General features: G+C 41.6%; 3 protein-coding genes across 7 annotated transcripts in view; 1 reads left to right on the top strand and 2 right to left on the bottom strand.

The window, feature by feature from the left end:
• Positions 1–299: 299 nt before the first annotated feature.
• mob3a (MOB kinase activator 3A) lies at positions 300–6,279 on the bottom strand. The gene is made up of 4 exons (XM_024421506.1): positions 6,097–6,279; positions 2,783–3,341; positions 942–1,144; positions 300–691 (listed from the first exon to the last, which is right to left on the bottom strand). The coding sequence occupies exons 2-4, from the start codon at positions 3,198–3,200 to the stop codon at positions 662–664; spliced, it is 651 nt and encodes a 216-aa protein (XP_024277274.1). The 5' UTR covers positions 3,201–3,341; positions 6,097–6,279; the 3' UTR covers positions 300–661.
• Positions 6,280–6,678: 399 nt separating this feature from the next.
• Positions 6,679–15,824, bottom strand: LOC112250942 (tyrosine-protein kinase ZAP-70). 4 transcript variants are annotated; one of them, XM_024421509.2, is made up of 15 exons: positions 15,730–15,824; positions 15,417–15,503; positions 11,445–11,508; positions 10,391–10,876; positions 10,076–10,236; positions 9,638–9,776; positions 9,457–9,538; positions 9,314–9,336; positions 9,177–9,216; positions 8,853–9,063; positions 8,390–8,596; positions 7,994–8,186; positions 7,723–7,863; positions 7,301–7,413; positions 6,679–7,190 (listed from the first exon to the last, which is right to left on the bottom strand). In XM_024421509.2, exons 4-15 carry the CDS (start codon positions 10,793–10,795, stop codon positions 7,073–7,075), a joined length of 1,833 nt encoding a protein of 610 aa, XP_024277277.1. In that variant the 5' UTR covers positions 10,796–10,876; positions 11,445–11,508; positions 15,417–15,503; positions 15,730–15,824; the 3' UTR covers positions 6,679–7,072. The 4 variants fall into 4 exon arrangements, with proteins under 4 accessions (XP_024277277.1, XP_024277275.1, XP_042178066.1 ...); XM_024421507.2 differs by lacking the exon at positions 11,445–11,508; XM_042322132.1 differs by lacking the exons at positions 15,417–15,503; positions 15,730–15,824 and adding an exon at positions 12,609–12,754.
• Positions 15,825–21,015: 5,191 nt separating this feature from the next.
• The window catches only part of adamts10 (ADAM metallopeptidase with thrombospondin type 1 motif, 10), a 54,665-nt gene continuing 53,114 nt past the window's right edge, over positions 21,016–22,566 (top strand). The window contains exon 1 of one of the 2 annotated variants that reach the window (XM_042322129.1): positions 21,016–21,219. The gene's annotated coding sequence lies outside the window, so the exon portion shown is untranslated. The remainder of the gene's footprint in view (positions 21,220–22,566) is intronic. The other variant, XM_042322130.1, reaches the window with a different exon arrangement.

The following is a 22,566-nucleotide window of genomic DNA, read 5'->3' as shown; positions in this document are numbered from 1 at the left end:
ACTCCACAACCCTTACACCAGCCATATTTGTGTGCTCTTTATGCCACCTTGTGGACCAACTTAAGACCTGCACGACTGGTTTATTATGTTAGTTGGTCTCGCTCTACAGGCCTTGTTCTCAGTTATTCTATTGCTTTTACAAAACAATGCCATAGATTTAATTAACAAACATTATATTAGTTTGAGTGTATATTCTGGAAAAATAACAATGGTAATACAACACGGCTTCAAACGCTGCTCATCCAATCAGCATCCAGGATCCAAACTACCCATTCTATAATTAAACATTAGACACTGAGTTTAGAGTGGGAACATAGAATGAGTATGTTTAATGTCACCACATACTACAATCTTAGATATGTACAAACATACATATATTATTTTAAGATATGAGAACAACTAAATGACAGGAATGATTCAGCTTCAAATTAAAAAAGATCTCTTAATACTGTGCTCTGATAAAATGCTCAAAACATTAAAAGGAACAGAATGCCTTACAAGGTTCCTGGTTAAAAAGACCTACATGGTTAAAATAGATTACAGTACTTGTTTATAAAAATAAAGACTCTTTTAGATTTGGTTTACGTTTCCTGTTTCATTCTTCTACATGGACGGAACTAGTCTTCAAGGGGGAATGTGTCAAGTGGTCAGTGGCGCTCCCTTAGTGGCACATCTGTGATGTCATCTCTTTCTGTAGGAGACAGGAGTTGTAGTTTAGCAATATTATTATAGCAAAAGCACAAAAATGTGCTCGTAAAGATCACAATTCTAGGGTGCAAAACAGACATAACTAAAGGCAGATTCCTTTACACAAAAGCCATGTAATGTCAAAGAAATTATATGGAAATTAAAATGTATCCTTGCCTTTATAAGCTTGTGCAATTGTTTTATCAGCTCACATACCAACAAGAGACAATTAAATGATGTTTTTCCTCACTCACCAGTGGCTCAAGCTCCTTATGGTCTGTGAGGTTGAACTCTGTTACGAAGTAGTAGAAGTGCTTGTAACAGGTGTTTACGTGGGCCTCTGCACCCATCTGGCTCACACGATCAAAGTGGTGGATGTAGACGTGGACGAACACACGGAACAAGCGAGACAAAATCTTCTTAGCTACCTGCATGAAGGTCTTGGGGAAGGGAGTACCTTCAAAAACAAAACAAAAGATGACAAAACAATATGAATGTGTCCTCCTGAAACATGTAAAGTAAACAAAAGCAGTCATGCTCTCAACCATTAGTGTTTGAATCAGTCTACTTGTCAGATTAATTCTCAACTTTTTGTGTATTACAGGATCATGCTTGTATCACTTGAAGGAGATATGTGAGCCTTTAAAATGACCACAGGACAGATGATTCATATTTTTCTTCATCCATCCAATAGCAGACCTGCCAACCCTGTCCAACTTTTTAGAGTACCTGCAAATTTGAGTTTACTTCCCATAGCACACGCTGTTTGTGAGTCTGATGCTTTTTAGACATGGTTCATAATAAACACTAAAAGCAAAATCATTTTGAAAACACAAAAACAAATGATCGCATCGACACAGAACGCAAACTATCTACACAAAGCTTAAGTAGGCTACCGCAAAGGGAATCTGAACGCTGTTCGCTAGTAGAGTCCGGTGTTTCAGCCTATGTAAAAGGTGCCCATTGTATTTCCTTGCAGCACATACATCCTTTTCGAAGTTGATAAAATCTCAAATCTAGTGCAAAGGCATTTTAGAAGCATTGCTTCTATAGCTAAAACCGGACACTCAATCCTTCTTCGCGCAGTCTTCTAAACTCCCGACTCCATTTAATGCCAATATATGTTTATATTTATTTTTTATTATATTTTTGTAATGCTTTTTGTGACGTGGATGATAATTACAATTACAGTATATCGGGTTGGGTGATCCTCGTAATGTTACGTGGAAAATACAACTAATCGCACAAATGCGACCAGTTATTTTTCGTATTTAAATTTTATTTATTGCACTAGCAAATGCGTGTGAACTGCTGGCACTGAATGCCCATTTTATTTTCGCTAAGGTTAGCTTGAAACAATTAGTGTTTACCTTTCCACAACACACGGAGTCGAAAATGGATTTGTCCTGTGTTTACGTACAGCTGACAGTCGGCAAACTCAGCATCACAACAAACAGGAGGGGCAGACACGGTGTAGCTACGTCGAATAATGATGTATTAATCTCCATGTCCGTTGACACAAACTCCGTACATGTCTGTGTGTTGCAGCTCGAGAATTGAGATGTTAGATTTTCTCAGTAGATATATTTTATTAAAATTACATTTAAAAAAATACAGGCCCTATTAATTTCTGCGTACTTTTCACTCGGATCTCGTACCTGCTTACATGGATAGAGAATTGCGTAGTTGGTACGCAAAATGCATGCATGTTGGCAGGTCTGCAATAGACGAAGTCCATCCATTTACACAATTCTAATAGCATTTTAACAATGCATTTCCAGGGACATGTGCACATGCCATGCCTATTTATACTCTACTGTGGATTCTGTGACCAATTTCTAATGCTTTTGCTTGGCTGTTTCTACAGCTAGTCAGATACCAAGTTGTGTGGTGGGAGGATGTGAAGAATGGAAGGTTAAGAATTTCTGGCTCTTTTTAGATGAACAAATACAGCTGTTGCACTTAGTAATGACAAAGCAAACTCAAGGAATTCAGCCTATCAAGATTCTCTTTTGTAACTCTGCCAAAACATTAAACCCATTTATCACAATGCTGATCCCAGCCCATGTACCTAGTTATCATTATTTGTACATACCGACGTTGGTGGGGAAGATGTGTTCGTTGTTGATCTGTACCTCAATCCAGTCCATCAGCAGGCTCATGTACTTTGGGGCTGGAACGGCTGTGGGCTTCTTGTACTTGTGCTCGTCCTGCCAGCGGTACTCGTACTTGGGCCCTCCAGACATTACGGGGCAGGTCTGGTCGGTGCAGGAGTCGCTGATGGTGCCGTAGATGAGGTTGATGCGGTTGAAGAAGTCCACCACGTGCACGGCCACCCAGTCATTCAGGTCCTCTCCATGGGGCAGTGCTACCGCCTGCTTCAGGTCCAGGCCTGCATTCAGAGACGCCTGGGCCTTCTTGTGCAGCTCGAAGCGCTGTGTCCCGGGCTCAAACTTACGCTTCGGCCGGAATGTCCTGTCCTTGTTGAAGACTTGCTTCAGGGCCATGGACATTGTTGCATGTGGCAGTTTGTTTATGTCTTAAAGAATTATTTACTGGTTAGATGGAGGAGAAATCAACAGTGGAGCTGTTACACACTGGTTTTATTTTTCCTCACAGATGATGTTAGTCCTGAGGCTGTTGAAGGGTCAAATCTGAGAGGTGTAGAAAGAATAATTGACAGTGTCAGATTCACATAGATGCCATATTGTCAAATTCAGCAGTAACATGCAGTATTCCATCTGGTGTGGCTATTTATTTTACCTTTATTTAACCAGGCAAGTCAGTTAAGAACAAATTCTTATTTTCAATGACGGCCTAGGAACAGTGGGTTAACTGCCTGTTCAGGGGCAGAACGACAGATTTGGACCTTGTCAGCTTGGGGATTTGAACTCGCAGCCTTCCGGTTACTAGTCCAACGCTCTAACCACAACTATGCCAACAAGGCCCACAATTTATTTCTTACATTTTTAATATTACAGTGCCAGTCAAATATTTGGACACACCTACTCATTTAAAGGGTTTCTTTATTTTTTTAACCATTTTCTACATTGTAGAATAATAGTTAAGACATCAAAACTATGACATAACAAATATGGAATCATGTAGTAACCACAAAAGTAATAAACAAATCAAAATATAGTTTATTTGAGAAATCTTCAAAGTAGCCACCCTTTGCCTTGATGACAGCTTTGCACACTCTTGGCATTCTCTCAACCAGCTTCACCTGGAATGATTTTCCAACAGTCTTGATGGAGTTCCCACATATGCGGAGCACTTGTTGGCTGCTTTTCCTTCACTCTGCGGTCCAACTCATCCCAAACCATCTCAATTGGGTTGAGGTTGGGTGATTGTGGAGGCCAGGTCATCTGATGCAGCACTCAATCACTCTCCTTCTTGGCCCAATAGCCCTTACACAGCCTGGAGGTATGTTGGGTCATTGTCCTGTTGAAAAACAAATGATAGTCCCACTAAGCCCAAACCATATGGGATGGTGTATCGGTGCAGAATGCTGTTGTAGCCATGCTGGTTAAGTGTGCCTTGAATTCTAAATAGTGTCACCAGCAAAGCACCCCCAAGCCATCACACCACCTCCTCCAAGCTTCACGGTGGGAACCACACATGTGGAGATCATCCGTTCACCTACTCTGCATCTCACAATGACACGCCGATTGGAACCAAAAATATAAAATTTGGACTCATCAGACCAAAAGGACAGATTTCTACCGGTCTAATGTCCATTGCTTGTTCCTTGACCAAAGCAAGTATCTTATTATTGGTGTTCTGTAGTAGTGGTTTCTTTCCAGCAATTCGACCATGTAGGCCTGATTCACGCAGTCTCCTCTGAACAGTTGATGTTGAGATGTCTGTTACTTGAACTCTGAAGCATTTATTTGGGATGCAATTTCAGAGGCTGGTAACTCTAATGAACTTATCCTCTGCAGCAGAGGTCTTCCTTTCCTGTGGCGGTCCTCATAAGAGCCAGTTCAAGTGCGACTGCACTTGAAGGTACTTTCAAAGTTCTTAAAATTTTCCAGACTGGGAAAGGGGGATACCTAGTCAGTTGTGTCTACCACATTTAACCCAAACCCTCTGAATCAGAGAGGTGTGACATCCATGGCTTCGGCAGTGTGTTAACTGCCTTGTTCAGGGGCCAATTTTTTTTTTTTTTTACCTTGTCAGCTCGGGGATTCGATCCAGCAACCTTTCGGTTACTGGCCCAACGCTCCTACCCTCCAGGGCATTAACTTTGAACAAGGCACACCTGTTAATTGAAATGCATTCCAGGTGACTACATCATGAAGCAGGTTGAGAGAATGCCAAGAGTGTGCAAAGCCGTCAAGGCAAAGGGTGGCTACTTTGAAGAATCTCAAATATAAAATATTTTGATTTGTGTAACACTTTTTTGGTTACTACATCATTCCATGTGTGTCATTTCATAGTTTTGAGGTCTTCAATATTATTCTACAATGTAGAAAATAATTTTAAAAATGTAAAAAACCTTGAAGGAGTAGGTGTGTCCAAATTGTTGACCGATACTTTGTTAAAACAATCTGCATCACCATTAGTTATGTTTGTTATGAATGAATAATACTGTAAGCATTTGTGGTGTCTGTCCATTTCTGAGCTCCAATTAACTAATTAAATTCATAAATCATGTTTAAGCACTGATTAATAATCACATAATCAAATTATTTAACCATATTTAACTACCAAACCATAAAAATACACTTCCATGACTGCTGTCATAAGAGTAGTAGGTTCCTGGAAGTCTGTCCACATCAATTTAGAGAAGAATAACACCAACCAGTTACAATGTTACAAAAGTGAGTGTTGTTACAGAGTAGACTAGATAGTTACCATGTTGCAGAGAGGGAGGTTTTTAATTAGAATGTGGTTACAATGTTGCAAGCTATACGAGTCATTTCCTATTTGTCACATTTACTTTACGGCCTGGTTCAGCCAAGCGAGTCAGCATGGACAACCTTGCACGATTTTATGAAGTGACCTCAGACAATAAGGCCATTTCATATATTGAAGTTACTTATAGGCCTATATCTAGACAGCTGACATCAGAAGTATAAAGTGGTCGGAGGCAAAAGTGAAAAACTTAAATCTAGCTAGTTAGTACATGATGTAGCATTGCGGTAGCCTGCGCGCTGATGCTAATGTTGGTTTCGTGAACGATGAGGGCGCGTGACGAGGCTACGAAGTTTATTCATGACGTGAAAAAAAGGACATCAATCGCACTTGTTGCTTTTCGCATAATAAAGCTAAGCATAACCTTCTCATCAAAATATTTATCATTATTACATTTCACGTAAACATAACGGAGTAAATTGCTACCGAGCTGACGGTGACGAAATTCGTCTCCCAACCACTTTCCCCGAACTTAGAGACACCACTTACTTGTTCCGCTTTACTGAGCCTTCTTTAGCGATGTTCCCTTGAATAAAATAAACTTTGCTAATCGTTTTCAAATGTATAACAAAAGCTACATTATGATTAATGTATAAGAATAGGACTCACAGCGCTAAGGCTATACTTTATTAGGAAACAAAAATAAGCCCCTCCCTACCAAAAAAAAAAACCCAACTTCCTTTGATCAGACGTCACTGTACACCGCCCGAGGACAGAGTGGCGCACCTCAATGAGGCGTGCACAACTCTATGTAGCCTAATGATATGCCTACAAGTATCTTGATAATTCAAACAAAGTGAATTGTTTGACATCATATTAATCTAAGCAAGACTGTTGTGTCGATGATATAGCTATGGGTTTAATCGTTTCCTCATAGTTTTCGATTTTAAAGTGTTGTGAAAATGTCAATCTCTCGTGGAAGTGACAAACTTGGTAACCGATATTGTGAAAATGTAGACAATTTCACAACTCAAAAACTAAATGAATCCCATATTTCTGATCTTAAATTCTGTTTCATAATTTATAAAAAAAATAATTTCCTCAATTACTTGATATACATACACCATATTCTGTGACATGTTTTATTCATCATGACGTGTTAACAAATGTATAGAGAGCTAAAGCACATAAATAGAAACAGAATTCACACTAGACCTAATTATATTCTCAGGGAATTACACTTTCAATATGCAGTTTTACAATTCTAACATGTACCATTTTTTTTAGTTTCTTCCAAAACATTCAAACCAACAAATGATGCAGTCCTGAGCTAATAAAAAAGGCTGTTCTAATATGAATTACTTTCATTACAGACTCACATTTGCGTCAATAAGGCTTGTTTAGCTGTTTACTGTTGCTGCCTGTTTCTGAAGCCGTCAGCTTGTTCCCAGTTCATAAGAGGCGCATTGTCTGTCTCAAAGAATGCATTGTGTGGTGCGGGGACAGAGTGTATCTTGTCCCTGGACTATTTGAGAGGCTCAGCAGCGTCTGTGGTCCCCTCAGGCAGAGTTTTGTTGGATATAGAGTAATAAAAGCCTCGCATGCGCTCCTCCACCTTCACAAAGCCTGGCCGGTCCTCGTGTCTGAGAAGAGAAAGATCAGACACTTTAGACTTGATGGATCTCCTTTGGGCAGCAGTGTGGTCTAGTAGCATGTGGCGTGAAAATGAATAGGTCTCTGGTTTCTCACTTACTTGTATGTCCAGCAGTCCTTCATCAGAGCATACATTTTATCTGGACATCCAGATGGACATTCCATGCGGCTCCCACTGGCAATGAAACTGATCACCTCAGGACCTTTCATTTTCTGATCACATGTGGTAAAAAGACAGATGAAGATAATCTCAACAGCTCCTTTGTTGGAGGCTGTTATTATTGAACCTTTATTTAACTAGGCAAGTCAGTTAAGAACAAATTCTTATTTACAATGACAGGCTAGGAACAGTGGGTTAACTGCCTTGTTCAGGGGCAGAACAACAGATTTTTACCTTGTCAGTTCGGGGATTTGATCTAGCAACCTTTCAGTAACTGGCCCAACTCTCTAACCACTAGGCAGCAGTATACATCTTTAAATGTTTGTTGTGTATAGATTTTGCTGCTGCTGTACAGATAGTACCTTGTATGGTTTCCCTCCAAAAGAAAAGGCTTCCCACATGGTGACACCGAAGCTCCAGACATCACTCTTGCTGGAGAATTTGTGGAAATTCATGCATTCTGGAGCATACCACTTCAGCGGCCATTTTCCTGCAGTGCGTGCCTATGTACCCACGCACACACATGCTTACCATACCACATGAATAATGTACATATGAAGAACTGCATAATTTAACTATATAAAACAGAGCAACTTAACATTATAGCACATGACACATGCAAGAGACTTCTACCTTGTAATAGTTGTCATCAGCACCCAAAGCCTTGGACAGGCCAAAGTCACTGATCTTGGCGAACTGTTGGTTGACCAGCAGGACATTGCGAGCTGCCAGGTCTCTGTGCACAAAGTTCTTCTCCTCCAGGTATTTCATTCCCATAGACACCTGGTGCATCAGCCCCACAATGTTCTCCACTGTGACCTTATCCCTGAGAGGTAGAGAGACAGAAAGGGAACTCAAATAAACTCAATTCTCATGGTATTTAGCTTCACTTTGCTGAGCTCATCATCACTGTTTGAGTAATAGCAGGGCTATCATTAATTGCATTTCCATAACTCTCTATGATCAATGTCACTAGAAAAACATGCCTTATGATATACTGTACTACACGTGTGAAATAATTGCCCTTACTTATTGCTGGAGAGGAACTTGTTGAGTGGCCCAGCAGAAGCCATCTCCATCACCAGCATCAGGCACTCAGCCTGGCAGAGCCCCAGCATGCGGACGATGTAAGGGTTACTCAGTTGGTGCATGATCTCCGCCTCCCTCATCATCTCATCTTTCACCAGCTTCTCATTCTCACTCTTCAGCACCTTGATGGCCACATCCGTGTGGCCCCTGGAAGCACACAATCATTTGTCATATGTTATCAATAGGGCCCCATGTTGTTCTAAATGTTAGCCTCTAACTAGGGTTCAGAATTTTTCCTGATCAGCTCACTTTCTCAATAAAAATAATTATACACCTCTGTGACATAAAACGTAGTTACCAGTTGTTATAAGTGGCTCTAGGCATGAGGTTATTGGTCCTAAACTCAGGTTCTGATGTTTTGTTTTCATTCATCCAAGAAGCAGCACCCCCCACCCCCCCTCACTTATTTGTCTTGAAGACTCCTTTCTTGACACAGCCAAAGTTGCCTGAGCCGAGCTCCACCTCATCAATCATCAGCTGCTCCCTATTGATGAAGAACTTCTTCAGGTCATTGGGGTCATGGTAAGGGTTGACAAATTCACTGCAGTCCATGGGCAGCATCTGACGGTCTGTGGGGGGCGAAGTGTTGACTTCCGTGGAGCCCCCCAGAGGTACTGTAAGAAAGGGCCAAACCACAGGTAAATGACATAAAGACACATTCAATGATTTTTTAATGTGTATTTTGGTGGAAAGGCCATGTGTGTCTGTTGTAATGTTAGTGACCTACCTCCAGGTGGCGGTGTGTATCTATTTGTTCTGGACAACCTCTGAAAGAAATGTACTGTATTCAGTAGATCTGTGTGAATGAAGTTGGAAAGTACTGTATCTACCATGGATAAATTATAAAATGTTCTTGACACTCACCCCTGAGGGCACAACCGGAGTCTCTGAAAATGGATTTGAAAAATAAGACAATTAATTAAATTGCATAGGGGACACATTTTGTGAAAGGATAAGAAGAATGTGATGATTTTGATTCACTTGAGAACAAAATGTTGGTTCAGTACGTTTGGCATTGTTGCGGTTCACACATGGTTCCCTCAGAACTGTCACTAGCCCATCAGGCTTCATCTTAAGATACTCAACCAGCTGCAGTGTAGAAGGGAGGGAGAGTGGGGTAAACTTTAACATGAGGTAGCAGACATAATACATTTGAACCAATTTGTTGAAGAAGACAGAACAGTCTACCTGCCACACAGTGTCAAATTTGGTTCCCTCTGGCATGGAGTACTTCCCTGATTTGTCATGTAGGATCTGGTAATGGTAGGCCGTTTTTCCGTACACCAAAGAAAGGGCAAAGGTGCCGGACTCTTCCCTGTCTCTGACTCTGATGAGAAAAAAAAACATTATAATCATTGTTGTGAGTGTTTTGGGATGTGATGTAAATTGTTATGTTTGTATATAAGGGATCTAATATATATGTTTGTATATAAGGGAACTAATGGGACTGCCCCGTTAGAGCTCCTGACAGACATTTCCTGTGGTGCATCAAGTTTGTTGGAACTTCTCCAGTACGCTGATTGTAATAATGACTCATTTAAGATTGACTTTGAGTGTCCCTGTGTAAGAATTACCACGACAGGGACTTTTGGATGGAATTGAACTAAAATATATTAAATGACTCACAGGAACTTTCCGTCTGGCTGTGCCCTGGAATAGAGTCGCCTCTCCCCCTCCTGGCGAGGGATCTTGCCGTGGTACCAGGGCATCCTCTCATGGGCAGTGGTGGCGATCAGCTTCTCCAGCTGTGGGGCCTGGCTGATGATGGCCTGCTCCATGGCCTCCCCCTGAACACAGATAGACAGTTAGTCAACCTGAGCCTACACAGGGCCAGCAGGGCCAGCAGACTAACAACAGTTATCCTACTCGTGCCAAGGTTCTACAGGGCATCAGAGATGCTGTTGGTGTGACCCTGCTGCCTATTCTTCAGCCAACCCTCACCTCCAGGTTCCATGTCTGTCGTACATACTCCCTCAGCATGTTGTCCCTCAGGTTATCAAATACGCCTGCTCTAATGGGGTTGTCTGGTGAGCGCAGACAGGGCTTCTTCAGATTGCACACCAGGCCATCTGAGTCCTTACTGTAGAACTCACAGAGCTCCGCTGGCCCACAGTGGGGCTTGCCACCCGCAATACAGTAGGTGCCATTGAGTTGTTTCTCCACAGAGTAGTGGTGGAAGTCCAGGTCCCAAATCAGGGAGATCACGTAGCCGCCCAGGCTCCGTAGACACTGGCGCAGCAAGAACAGCCCGTCTGCCATGCCTGCCAGCTTCAGGTGCTCCTCAGCCTCCGAGCGACTGATGCTGCCGTAGAAGAATGGCAGTTCTGTCGCAGGGTCTGTCGCCATGTCTGAGTCTCCTCAGGAAGTACGAGGGAAGACTCCTCAGTTGGAAGGGTTGGAGATGTCTGGAAGCTCCTGATTAAAGATCTATACAGAGAGAGAATGGAAAATAATAATGCATTATTATTTTCACAATATTCAAATGACCATAAGTAATGCTAACTACAGTATGTTTTCCAGATCATAGTTTTTCTCTAATTGAGGTTGTTGATGACAGTCTACAGTCTTCATCAGAAACTCCATCTCAGGGATCCAGAGGAGTATCTGGGGTATTTGTGTGGTTGGGCTGTTCTGGGTGCAGTAAGTGAGAGAAATAGTAGGCTATGCGTGTTTCTCTACACCGGCACAGACTGGTGTTAAGCACAGCCACAACAGGAAATGCACCCGCCCCCATCCTCCTTCTCCAAGTCTTCAGTTTCTCACTCTTACGCTGAACAGGTGCTGCTGTTTCTCACATTTTCCCTGAGCTGTTCAACACACTGCTGCACATTTCAATGAAGATTATGAAAACAAATGTCCTTTATAGACACATGAAAATACAGAAACAAAATATTTAAGTTGTATCCCCCATCAGTATTTGTTTAAACTAATTTGTGCTTTATTCTGACTATCAGGAGAATTTAAAAGAAGTGTAGACTGCAGTCAGTGCAATTACCATCAAAGCAGCTGGTGTCTGCTCTGCTGTGAGGTAGCTTTATTTGATAACAAGTGGAAAATGCCTGTTGGTGGGTAAGACACAGATGAGTATCATAACTTTTTAAACGCACACCAGACAACTATCAAGATGACATGATATTCACGCACAGAAGCAGAAATAAAAGAAGTCTAGTAGGCAAAATAAACAGTTGAATCAGTTAGCATAGTGATGTACTGAGTTTTCTATTTGCGGTTTTCACATAACTTCCTCTTTTCCGTTTAAATTGACAGCCTCATTTTGGAAAATGGAAGCTTTAGCAAATCAAAAATGTTAACTGTTGGTGTGAGTCATAGGTCAGGGTGGTTTTCCTTGGTTTGGTTTGTAGTTTGAATCAACTGCTAAAATCAAACTTCAGTTTATTACATGATACACAATATACTAGCAGCTCCTTATGGGAACTCTTCATTCCTATTTTTCTTGTAAAAAAGTGCAAACTTATGGCCCATGGCCAATATTTGATGTATTGTTTTAGAGATGAAGTCCTGTGCTTTGTGAAATGATTCTATGAGGTGATATATGTCAAAAGGAGGGTGAAGGTAAAGACTGGGTCATCTTTGTCTATGTGTGTCTATGTTTGTGTTTATGCTTTTAAAACTGTGTTGTGATTCAACCACAGTTTCCTGGACGTACAGTACCTGTGACAGTATGCTCACATCCACGCCGGACACACAGACACAGAGCCACAGAGAGACGCAATCTGCCGCAGCATACATAAACTCCACCATGGCCGGAGAGCTTCAAATCCCCACAAGGGACAGTGGTACAAAGACATGTTGCACTGTCAAAACTGTGCCTTTAGTATGCACCTGTTGACATTTCTGAAATTCCATTGATGTGAATGGCTAAAACTGACTTGTGTTTATTTTTATTTCCTGTCTTTCTTATCCTTGTATTTTATGAGCGGAATCAGCTAAAAGTCTGAACGAAAGAATAAAGTACTTGAGAAGAGCCATGAAAGTCAGTTCCCATGCAAATGGAAAGATGTTGAGCATAAAAACCAATCTGTCAGAGAAGAAGATGTATTGTCAACAAGAGACTTGTTGACGAGGAAATGTCCACATTTTCTTTTCTAGTTCCCTGAATTTACGAGTGAACACATAGACAAAACCATAAATGTCTCACCACTAGCTCAGTAATCGGAGCATAAATATGCTGTTTGCTTTTGACCACCCCAATTCTCTTCCCTGATGTTTCTTTCCTTCCAGTCCAGAACAGAAAACCTAAATGGAGATAAACTTCTGATAAGGGAATACACAATATATTAAAGCAATAAGGCCCGAGGGGGTGTGGTTTATGGCCAATATACCACGGCTAAGAGCTGTTCTTATGTACAACGCAACGCGGAGTGCCTGGATACACAGCCCTTAACCGTGGTATATTAGCCATACAGTATATCACAAACACCCAACGTTCCTTATTGCTGTTATAAATTGGTTACCAACATAATTAGAGCAGTAAAAATAAACATTTTGTCATACCCATGGTATACGGTCTGATATGCCACGGCTTTCAGCCAATCAGCATTCAGGGCTCGAACCACCTAGTTTATAATCTCTTTTATAAATGGCCAATATACCACGGCTAAGGGCTGTGTCCAGGCACTCCGCGTTGCGTCGTGCACAAGAACAGCCCTTAGCCGTGGTATGTTGGCCATATACCACACCTCCTCAGACCTTATTGCTTAATAAAACTATTTTTGAATGTTATACTGCTTCATAAGGAAAACAAACCAACCAAGACAAATTTCCCTAACAATATATAGAGCAACCCAGATGTTACTTTACAAAACAGAGACTGACAGTGTGATGGATATTGAACTGCATCAGCACTTTTTCCAATACACTTCTACAAACATTACCCATGCTGTTAATATTCAAACGTTACATTCCAACAAAATTACTTTTTTCCCACAAGACATTAAACTCACATCAAAACCAGCTGTAGGCCTACGTTCTCCCCTGGTAGACCCTGCATTCTCAGTAGTGCTTTGCCCGGAGGTTGGTTGGGGTTTACAGCTGAGCCAATATAGGGCATACAGTAGCAGCAGGTTGGACGGCTGAACCGGCCGACCCTTAGAGGAGTCCCAGGTCCTCTCGGCAGGCTGAAGGCCATAGATTTAAAGAGCGGAGAGATAGCAGAACTGTGTTCTGAAACACAACTTTTCCCATGCAAGTACTTGTGACTGTGAGCTCTACAATAGAAATGCCTTGTCCACTGTACCACAGAGGATAACATGATAGAGGGCCCTTGGTTTAAGGCATTACATTAATCAACTATAAGCAGTAAACTCAGCTTTGCTAAATTCAGTCGTTGGCACATGGCCATGATCTGTAACAATAATACATATTTGCCATGTATTTCATATGTAATCATAGTCATATAAATAATAGCCCATCATGTTTTACCATTAGAGTGTTCAAAAGATGATTGAAAAGAAACGTTATATCAGAAACATGATCTGTTCTGTAAGTTATGCTAACAAAAACATTCCTAAATCATTAGATACACAATACCTAGCTATTTTTAGGGATCGCTTTGGCTACTACTAAATATAAATGTGTTCAATGTGACAATATTGTTTTTTATATAGTGGTGTAGGACTTTAGAGAACAAAGAGACCACACAATGTTGCTTAAGAACACCTACAGTGTATGCAGAAACAACCACAAATAGGCCTACAAACATCAAACATACATTAAAATGGTGGACGACTCTAATAAGTAGTTCATTTAAAGTATGTGGCTGAGACCGCTACCTAGAAAACAAATAATATTTAGAAATGGCTTACTTCAATGGAAAATCAATAAGGGACTTAATGCGCATATTTTTCCGAAACGTAGAAGACTATTGCTGATTTCAAATCAAGCTTTTTGAATTTCTTGTTCTGCTATTGTTTCATGCAGCTTGCAAAATGCTTGACTTGCTGGGTAGCTGACAATTGCCCCTCACCCAGCCATATTCAGCCAGTCGAGCTTAAGACCAAACCCAAGAGGGTAATCAAGTATTTTGTGACCCCTAACTCTCTAATTCTCCCTGGAACGACAACACATCAGTCTTAGTGATCTGGGTTGTGGCACCTCTGTAATGAGTTAGCCAATATATAGAATGAAATTTCCCAAGTCAGCCACACATCGTCAGGGCACAGTTTGGCCAATAAGGTTTAAACCAGGGCTCTATCCCAACAGGCCAATCAAGTTGTTTCTTATAGATTCTTATAGAACCCATTACTGGATTGCATTATGTTCAGAATATTTCAAAGAAGTATGAAGGTTAGTCTGTCGTCTAGTTGAGAATGAGTCTCTGTTTAAAACGTCATAAAAATACAGCCCCTTATTTTCATACAAAGCACAGTAACCTATTTTGTCATATTTGTCTGATTACAAGTGCCAGCAAGTCTCAAAATAGAATCTACAGTATAATTCAAAAGAAAATTACAAGCAGTAACGACACACATGAAACACGGGTGTGTCTACTTGAAAATCGTACCCACTTTTGGTTTTCTATTCATATACACAATGAAAGCAACTATTTATAAATATAATCTCTACTTTTGAAGCCACAGCTAGAATGTCTTTGCGCACTGCGGTGAACCCATATTGCCTGTGTTACAGCACAAACTCTTCTAATAGAAACATATTAACAGTTTTAAATCTGTTTAAGACACTGGTTATAAGGAAACAAGTCATAGAAAAGGAACATTTCAAGAACAATCTTTTACATATATTATTGATAGAAATGCAGTCTAAAATATTGTATTGTATACTTCAAAGTACATTCAAGTAATAGACTTTCAACTTGATCTTTTTTCCATCTCCAAAATACAGCCGAAACAAAATCCTTGATTTGGTTAAAAGAGATTCATCCTAATTCCTCAACTGAAAATGAGTGAAGAAAAAGACAGAACTGGCTTTTTAAATGAGATGGACTCACCATACACTATTTCACTGGAACTGAGGAAAGAAGTCAGAGATCTTAGTAGAATGGCCTCAGAGACAGAGAGCTGCTGAGTCTGTCGATCTGTATAGGTGACAGAGAATATGCATCAGCACTGCTGAGTGAGGGCACGAGTGAGGGTTCAGGAAAACTATGTGGGTTGATTGATACAGCCCTGGAATCTTCACTAAGCTACTTCCTCACCTCAGCTACATGAAACCCTTTCTACTATACTACCTTTTGTTTCATGAAAAGGCAGAAATAAAAAATAGCACAATTTCAATATTTACAACCATCTGACACAGCTCACCCAGTTTTCTGTATCCAACTGTCGACCACGGCCCTCCAGCAGTGAGGCTATGGTGGAGGTTTTAATGGTTACATGGAACAGCATTCCATTTCAGATATCTCTTTGTTGGAGGCCACATGTCAGAACAGGGCTAGTGCATGCCCTCAAAATCACCTACAGAGGGCGGTCTGGATTAACTAACTACTACCACTAATAACAAGTCAAGTGTATGTGTAATATGCATAGGAGACATGCAAAGGAATTAAGTAGGATAATAATGCTGACAAGTTGCTGTTACTACAACAGTTGTCTACTAAATGTCTTCTATGCTCGCTTCGATGCAAGCAACACTGAACCATGCATGAGAGCATCATCTGTTCCGGATGGCTGTGTGATCACACTCCCCGTAGACGATGTCAGTAAGACCTTTAAACAGGTTAACATTCACAAGGCCGCAGGGCCAGACGGATTACCAGAACGCGTACTCATAGCATGCGCTGACCAGCTGGCAACCTCTCCCTGTATCAGGAATCAGGTAAGACCCAAGTCCAGACCGTGTCGAAGTAACAATGTTTATTGCAGAAAAAAGAGGCAAAGGTACAGGGCGGCAGGCGGGCTCAGTGTCAGGTCAGGCAGAGGTCGGCAGAGGTACCGGACAGTAGGCAGGCTCAGGGTTAGGGGCAGGCAGAGTGGTCAGGCGGGCGGTTTAGGGCCTGGACGGGCAAGGGTCAAAAACCAGGAGGGCAAAAAAAAAGAGAGGCTGGGAAAAGACAGCTGACAGGACAAAATGCTGGTAAACGTGACAGACAAGACGAACTGGCAACAGGGAAGATGGGCGACACCTGGAGGGGTTGGAGACAATAAACAAAGACAGGTAAAACAGATCAGGGTGCGACACCCTGACCCAACCTGTAATACCTACGTGTTTCAAGCAGACCACCATAGTCCCTGTGCCCAAGAATGCCAAGGTAACTTGTCTAAATGACTATCGCCCCGTAGCACTCACAACTGTAGCCATGAAATGCTTTGAAAGGCTGGTCATGGCTCACACCAAATAAAATAAGATTGAATTGGTCACATATACATATTTAGCAGATGTTATTGCGGGTGTAGCGAAATGCTTGTGCCGCTCTGATATCCCAAAATTATTTCCGGCTGTATGTAAAACACGAAAAATGTTCTGGACTAAAAATGTAAGAAATTATACAACAACAAAATAAATACTGCAAAGTTGCTTAGGAGCTAGAAGCAGAACTGCCAAATCTGTCGGTGCCATCTTACTACACTAACAATGAGACAGTCCACTCCAATTCACATACCTCCCTAACAGATCCAAAGATGACGCAAGTTCTATTGCACCCCTCATGGTCCTTTCCCACCTGGACAAGACAAACACTTATGTGAGAATGCTGCTCATTTACTACAGCTCAGCTTTCAACACCATAGTGCCCTCCAAGCTAGCTCATCACTAAGCTAAGGACCCTGGTACTGAACAACTCCCTCTTCAACTTGATCCTGGACTTCTTGATGGGCCACCCACCACGCTGATCGTCGACATAGGGGCCCCTCAGGGGTGCATGCTTAGTCCCCTCCTGTACTCCCTCTTCACCCACGACTGCGTGCCGACGACACAACGGCGGTAAGCCTGATCACCTACGACGATGAGACAGCCTATAGGGAGGAGGTCAGAGACCTTGCAGTACGGTGCCAGGACAACAACCTCTCCTTCAACGTCAGCAAGACATAGGAGCTGATAGTGGATTACAGGAAACGGAGGGCCGAGCATGTCCCCATTCACATCAACAGGGCTGTAGTGGAGCGGGTTCCTCGGTGTCCACATGAATAAGGATCTATCATGGTCCAAACAAACCAACACAGTCATAAACAGGGCACGACAATGCCTCTTCCCTCTCAGGAGGCTGAAAAGATTTGTCATGGACCTCAGATCCTCAAAAGGTTCTACAGCTGCACTATTGAGAGCTTCTTGACTTGCTGCGTCCCCGCTTGGTATGATAACTGCTTGGCATCTGACCGCGAGGCGCTACAAAGGGTAATGCGTACGGCCCTTTACAAGACTGCTAAATAGTTAGTTAAATAGTTAACCAAATTGCTACCCGGACTATCTGCATTGACCCTTTTTGGACTAACTTTTTGACTCATCACATACGCTGATGCTACTGTTCATTATCACTTTATTTATAGTTATATGTACATTTCTACCTTAATTACCTCGTACCCCTGCATATCGACTCTGTACTGGTACACCAGGTATAGATTATTACGTGTTTTACTTTTCTATTATTTCTCTCTGTGTTGCTGGGAAGGGCCCGTAAATCAGCATTTCACTGTTAATCTACACCTGTTGTTTATGAAGCATGGGACAAATAAAATGTTATTTTATTTGTTACTATTAGGCCATATTAGCACCTACAGCAACCATCACCACCAGACAGCATCTAATCTGAAGAATAAGAATATCCCCACTAGGCCAACATTAGGCAGCCTAACCTAGGCAGTGCGTTTCAACCACATACAGGGTTTACATGTATGGTATTAGTAATGTAAATGCCTTACTCTGATTATCTTAATCGGGTAAGGTCATGATCAATGAATACTCTGATTAAAATACCTATTTATTTTTTATCTTTCAAATTAATAGGACATGCTGCTTTAACATCAGGACTCCCTAAAAACAGGCCACTTCGATACAAGTGTCTTTTCCTAGAAGGTTAGGAGAACATTTTCGCTAACCCTAACCATATGCCTAACCTGCTACGAAAAGTCATAGCTGTATCGAAGTGGGGTGTTTTTAGGGAGTACTGCTTAACATCTTAAAGGCGCTGCATGGTCAATCCGTTGTCTGCATTGGCTGTGCAGCATTTATGGTGATACGGCCTCTGCAGAAGTCAGGGCATTCAAAATGATCTTGCATTGCTGAGCAGCGCAGAGCTGTTGACCAGAGCTGTTGTGAAGGAATTTATCAAGGAAGTGAGTTTGTGTTTATACAGGACCTCCCGCCCCCACCTACTGTCAAACAATCATGTTACTGTGGTGCTCTACGGCGCCCTCCGCATTGTTAAAAAATATTGGAGGCACAAAGTGATGCGGTACAGAGCTCAATTTGGCCACTACGTGCCTCTGGAGTCTCCGCAATTGCATCAACACCCTCCATAAGGAGTCTCTGACCACATTTTCAGATCAAGCATAAATTGGCTCTTATCTAAGCTAGTTAGGCAGGTTAGGAGAATTAATGGGGCAGGTTAGGACTAATGTAGCAGGTTAGCATAGCCGGTTAAGATAATTAACATGGCAGGTTAGGAGAACTAACCTAGCAGGTTAGGGCAATGCAGTTAAGGTTAGGAAAAGGGTTAGTTAGGGTTAGGTAAAATGCTACAAGGAAGCAGCAAGCAGCCACTTCTAAAACGGTCTTGAGTGGCAACCAATCTGCCCAATTAGCTGTTATAGATTTCCATACACCCACCTATTTCACAAAGCCCACTTTCAGATGCATACAGTTGAAGTCAGAGGTTTACATACACTTAGGTTGGAGTCATTAAAACTTGTTTTTCAACCACTCCACAAATTTCAATTTCAAACTCAGTGCCTCTTTGCTTGACATCATGGGAAAATCAAGAGAAATCAGCCAAGACCTCAGAAGAAAATTATGGACCCACACAAGTCTGGGTCATCTTTGGGAGAAATTTCCAAATGCCTGAAGGTACCACGTTTATCTGTACAAACAATATTATGCAGGTATAAACACCATGGGACCACGCAGCGGTCATATCGCTCAGGAAGGAGACGCGTTCTGTCTCCTAGAGATGAACGTACTTTGGTGCGAAAAGTGCAAATCAATCCCAGAACAACAGCAAAGGAGCTTGTCAAGATGCTGGAGGAAACAGGTACAAAAGTATCTATATCCACAGTAAACTATATTGACATAAACAGGAAAGGCCACTCAGTAAGGAAGAAGCCACTGCTCCAAAACCACCATAAAAAAAGCCAGACTACGTTTTGAACTGCACATGTGGACAAATATCATAGTTTTTGCAGAAATGTCCTCTTGTCGGATGAAACAAAAATAGAACTGTTTGGCCATAATGACCATCGTTATGATAGGAGGAAAAAGGGGGATGCTTGCAAGCCGAAGAACACCATCCCAACCGTGAAGCACGGGGGTGGCAGCATCCTGTTGTGGGGGTGCTTTGCTGCAGGAGGGACTGGTGCACTTCACAAAATAGATGGCATCATGAAGTAGGAAAATGATGTGGATATATTGAAGCAACATCTCTAGACATCAGTCAGGAAGTTAAAGCTTGGTCGCAAATGGGTCTTCCAAATGGACAATAACCCCAAGCATACTTCCAAAGTTGTGGCAAAATGGCTTAAGGACAACAAAGTCAGGGTATTGGAGTGGCCATCACAAAGCCCTGACCTCAATCCCATAGAACATTTGTGGGCAGAACTGAAAAAGCGTGCGCGAGCAGGGAGGCCTACAAACCTGACTCAGTTACACCAGCTCTGTCAGGAGGAATGGGCAACATTCACCCAACTTATTGTGGGTAGCTTGTGGAAGGCTACCCGAAACGTTTGACCCAAGTTAAACCATTTAAAGGCAATGCTACCAAATACTAATTGAGTGTATGTAAACCTCTGTCCCATTGGGAATGAAATAAATAAAAGCTCAAATAAATAATTCTCTCTACTATTATTCTGACATTTCACATTCTTAAAATAAAGTGGTGATCCCAGCTGACCTAAGACAGGGAATTTTTACTAGGATTACATGTCAGGAATTGTGATAAAACTGAGTTTAAATATATTTGGCTAAGGTGTATGTAAACTTCTGACTTCAACTGTATGCTAGCTATGCATATTTGAAATACTATTTAGGTTTTACAAACTTTTTCATTTCCAAACTCCGAATCAATTGGGCATCCCCAAAAAATAACATGGTCACTGTTATAGAACGTTTACTTTGATTAGAGTCCAATCTAAGACCCAGCTGTAAACTGGGTTATTAGGCTATTACTATTAGGGAAGTCGCATTTCTTTCAAAGAAAGCATGTAGCCTAAACTTTTTAATCGAACTAGTATATTATAAAATAAGTCGACCATTAAGAACAAAATGAATGTATGTATATGTTATTGCAGAATTTTGGTTATAGTTGTGTTTTAAAACATCCCCTTCTTGGGGCCCTTCGTTTTCTGAAGCACGGTATCGGCAAAAATCTTTGGTGTAGCTCCTCTGTGCGTAGTGTACAGACGCGGCCATTACCATTTTTACTTCCTGGTTTAGTACGCAGCAGTGAGAGCGAGCGCGCAGGCATCCAGCGCGTATCTGTGGCAGTGAGACCCTGGGAGCAAGAGAGGTCCACTCACTGTACGATCATCCGCTCAATACAGACATAACTTTTCAAGGTAACTGACACGTCTTGAAGTAAATCAAGAGAAAGACACCGGAAACCCTGAAAGGTGACCATAGTGAACTTGGACAGGGAGAAGGAAAAGGTACTGGACCCTAATTTGAAACTTCTTTTAAACTCATATTTCATAAACCTAGTGTTCACTTTTGTCTATGTTATGAGAGTACAGTCGATTCCGTAAAAATGTTTGACGACTTCATTCGAAGTCTTACATATCGATTTTCCAGCTATTTAAAGTAATTTTGCACAACTCGAAAATTTGCATGGGAATTATCAGGTAGTCAGACTGTGGCATTTTGTCATGGTGTTGATTTCTCAGAAAAGTAAAATCTTTTGAATTAACAACATTGTTGGGGGATATTTCCTTGTTTAATTGCATTGAGGTTATAATGAAGAAACTGTCAAGGATCCAGACAGTTTCCCCCATTTGTTAGATTCAGTTAAGTGAAGTGAGGACCGTTATTTATAAAGCTGAACCCATGTGGGCGATGAGGGATCTTGCTTGGTTGATTCCAGGCAGCAGCAGTTAATCCACATAGTTCTGAGGGTTTCTGCCGGGTGGGGAGAAAGCATTGCTCCAGCAAATGTTGGGCAATGAATAGGTAGAAGGGGAGTCTTCAGGACCACTGCACTCTCAGTGTTTGAATAATATTTGTGTGATTGAGTGATCTCTCTCTCTCTCACACACACACACACATCAAACAAATATTTTAACTAAAAAGTACCTTGAAGGAGTTGCATTGCACAGTGATGCAACATATTCCTGAGTTAATAAAGCAATTAACATCATGCTTAGGGTCATGTATAAAAATGCTGGGCAGGCCATTATTTTGGCTACCATGACTATGCTCTCACAGGGCACGAGTGGTCACTGAATGGTTTGATGAACATGAAAACAATGTCAACCATAAGCCTATGGCCATCTCAGTCACTGGACCTCAACCCAATTTAACACTTATAGGAGATTCTGGATCAGCGACTGAGACAGCATTTTCCACCACCATCAACAAAACACCAATGATGGAATTTCTCATGGAAGAATGACGCATCCCTCCAGTAGAGTTCCAGACACTTGTAGAATCTATGCCAAGGTGCATTGAAGCTGTTCTGGTTCGTGGCCCATTGCCCTATTAAGACACTTAATGTTGGTGTTTCCTGTATATCTGGTACTTTTCCCTTGCAGATCAGTGCCCACCACTTCCTCTTCCTCAAGCAATAAACAGATGTATGACACTGACCCAGAAGTGACCTTTTGCTGATTAGGCTAGTGATCTCTTTTGTAACAAAACTCAAATGTTGCTATTGCTGGGTTAATTAAAAACACTTATGGTAAGAATCTGTCACTAAAATGATTGATGTTTTGTTCATATTGTGAATGCCCTTCATATCCAATATTTTCACCATGGTAGGGCTGGGCAGTGTTTAATCAGCA

The sequence above is a fragment of the Oncorhynchus tshawytscha genome, linkage group LG05 (assembly GCF_018296145.1).
Source record: "Oncorhynchus tshawytscha isolate Ot180627B linkage group LG05, Otsh_v2.0, whole genome shotgun sequence".
Taxonomy (NCBI): domain Eukaryota; kingdom Metazoa; phylum Chordata; class Actinopteri; order Salmoniformes; family Salmonidae; genus Oncorhynchus; species Oncorhynchus tshawytscha.
This window is presented reverse-complemented; position numbering and strand designations above follow the sequence as displayed.

What these genes read in the sequence shown, in the direction of transcription:
- mob3a (XM_024421506.1), bottom strand. Translation starts at nt 3,200, where the DNA reads ATGTCCATGGCCCTGAAGCAAGTCTTCAACAAGGACAGGACATTCCGG. An exon ending in CATCTTCCCCACCAACGTCG is followed by an intron (nt 1,145 to 2,782) that starts GTATGTACAAAT and finishes TTGTTTTTGAAG; the next exon opens with GTACTCCCTTCCCCAAGACC. An exon ending in ATAAGGAGCTTGAGCCACTG is followed by an intron (nt 692 to 941) that starts GTGAGTGAGGAA and finishes TGTCTCCTACAG; the next exon opens with AAAGAGATGACATCACAGAT.
- LOC112250942 (XM_024421509.2), bottom strand. Translation starts at nt 10,795, where the DNA reads ATGGCGACAGACCCTGCGACAGAACTGCCATTCTTCTACGGCAGCATC. An exon ending in GGAGTCTTCAAGACAAATAA is followed by an intron (nt 8,597 to 8,852) that starts GTGAGGGGGGGT and finishes GTGTGCTTCCAG; the next exon opens with GGGCCACACGGATGTGGCCA. An exon ending in TTGGAGGGAAACCATACAAG is followed by an intron (nt 7,414 to 7,722) that starts GTACTATCTGTA and finishes ACATGTGATCAG; the next exon opens with AAAATGAAAGGTCCTGAGGT.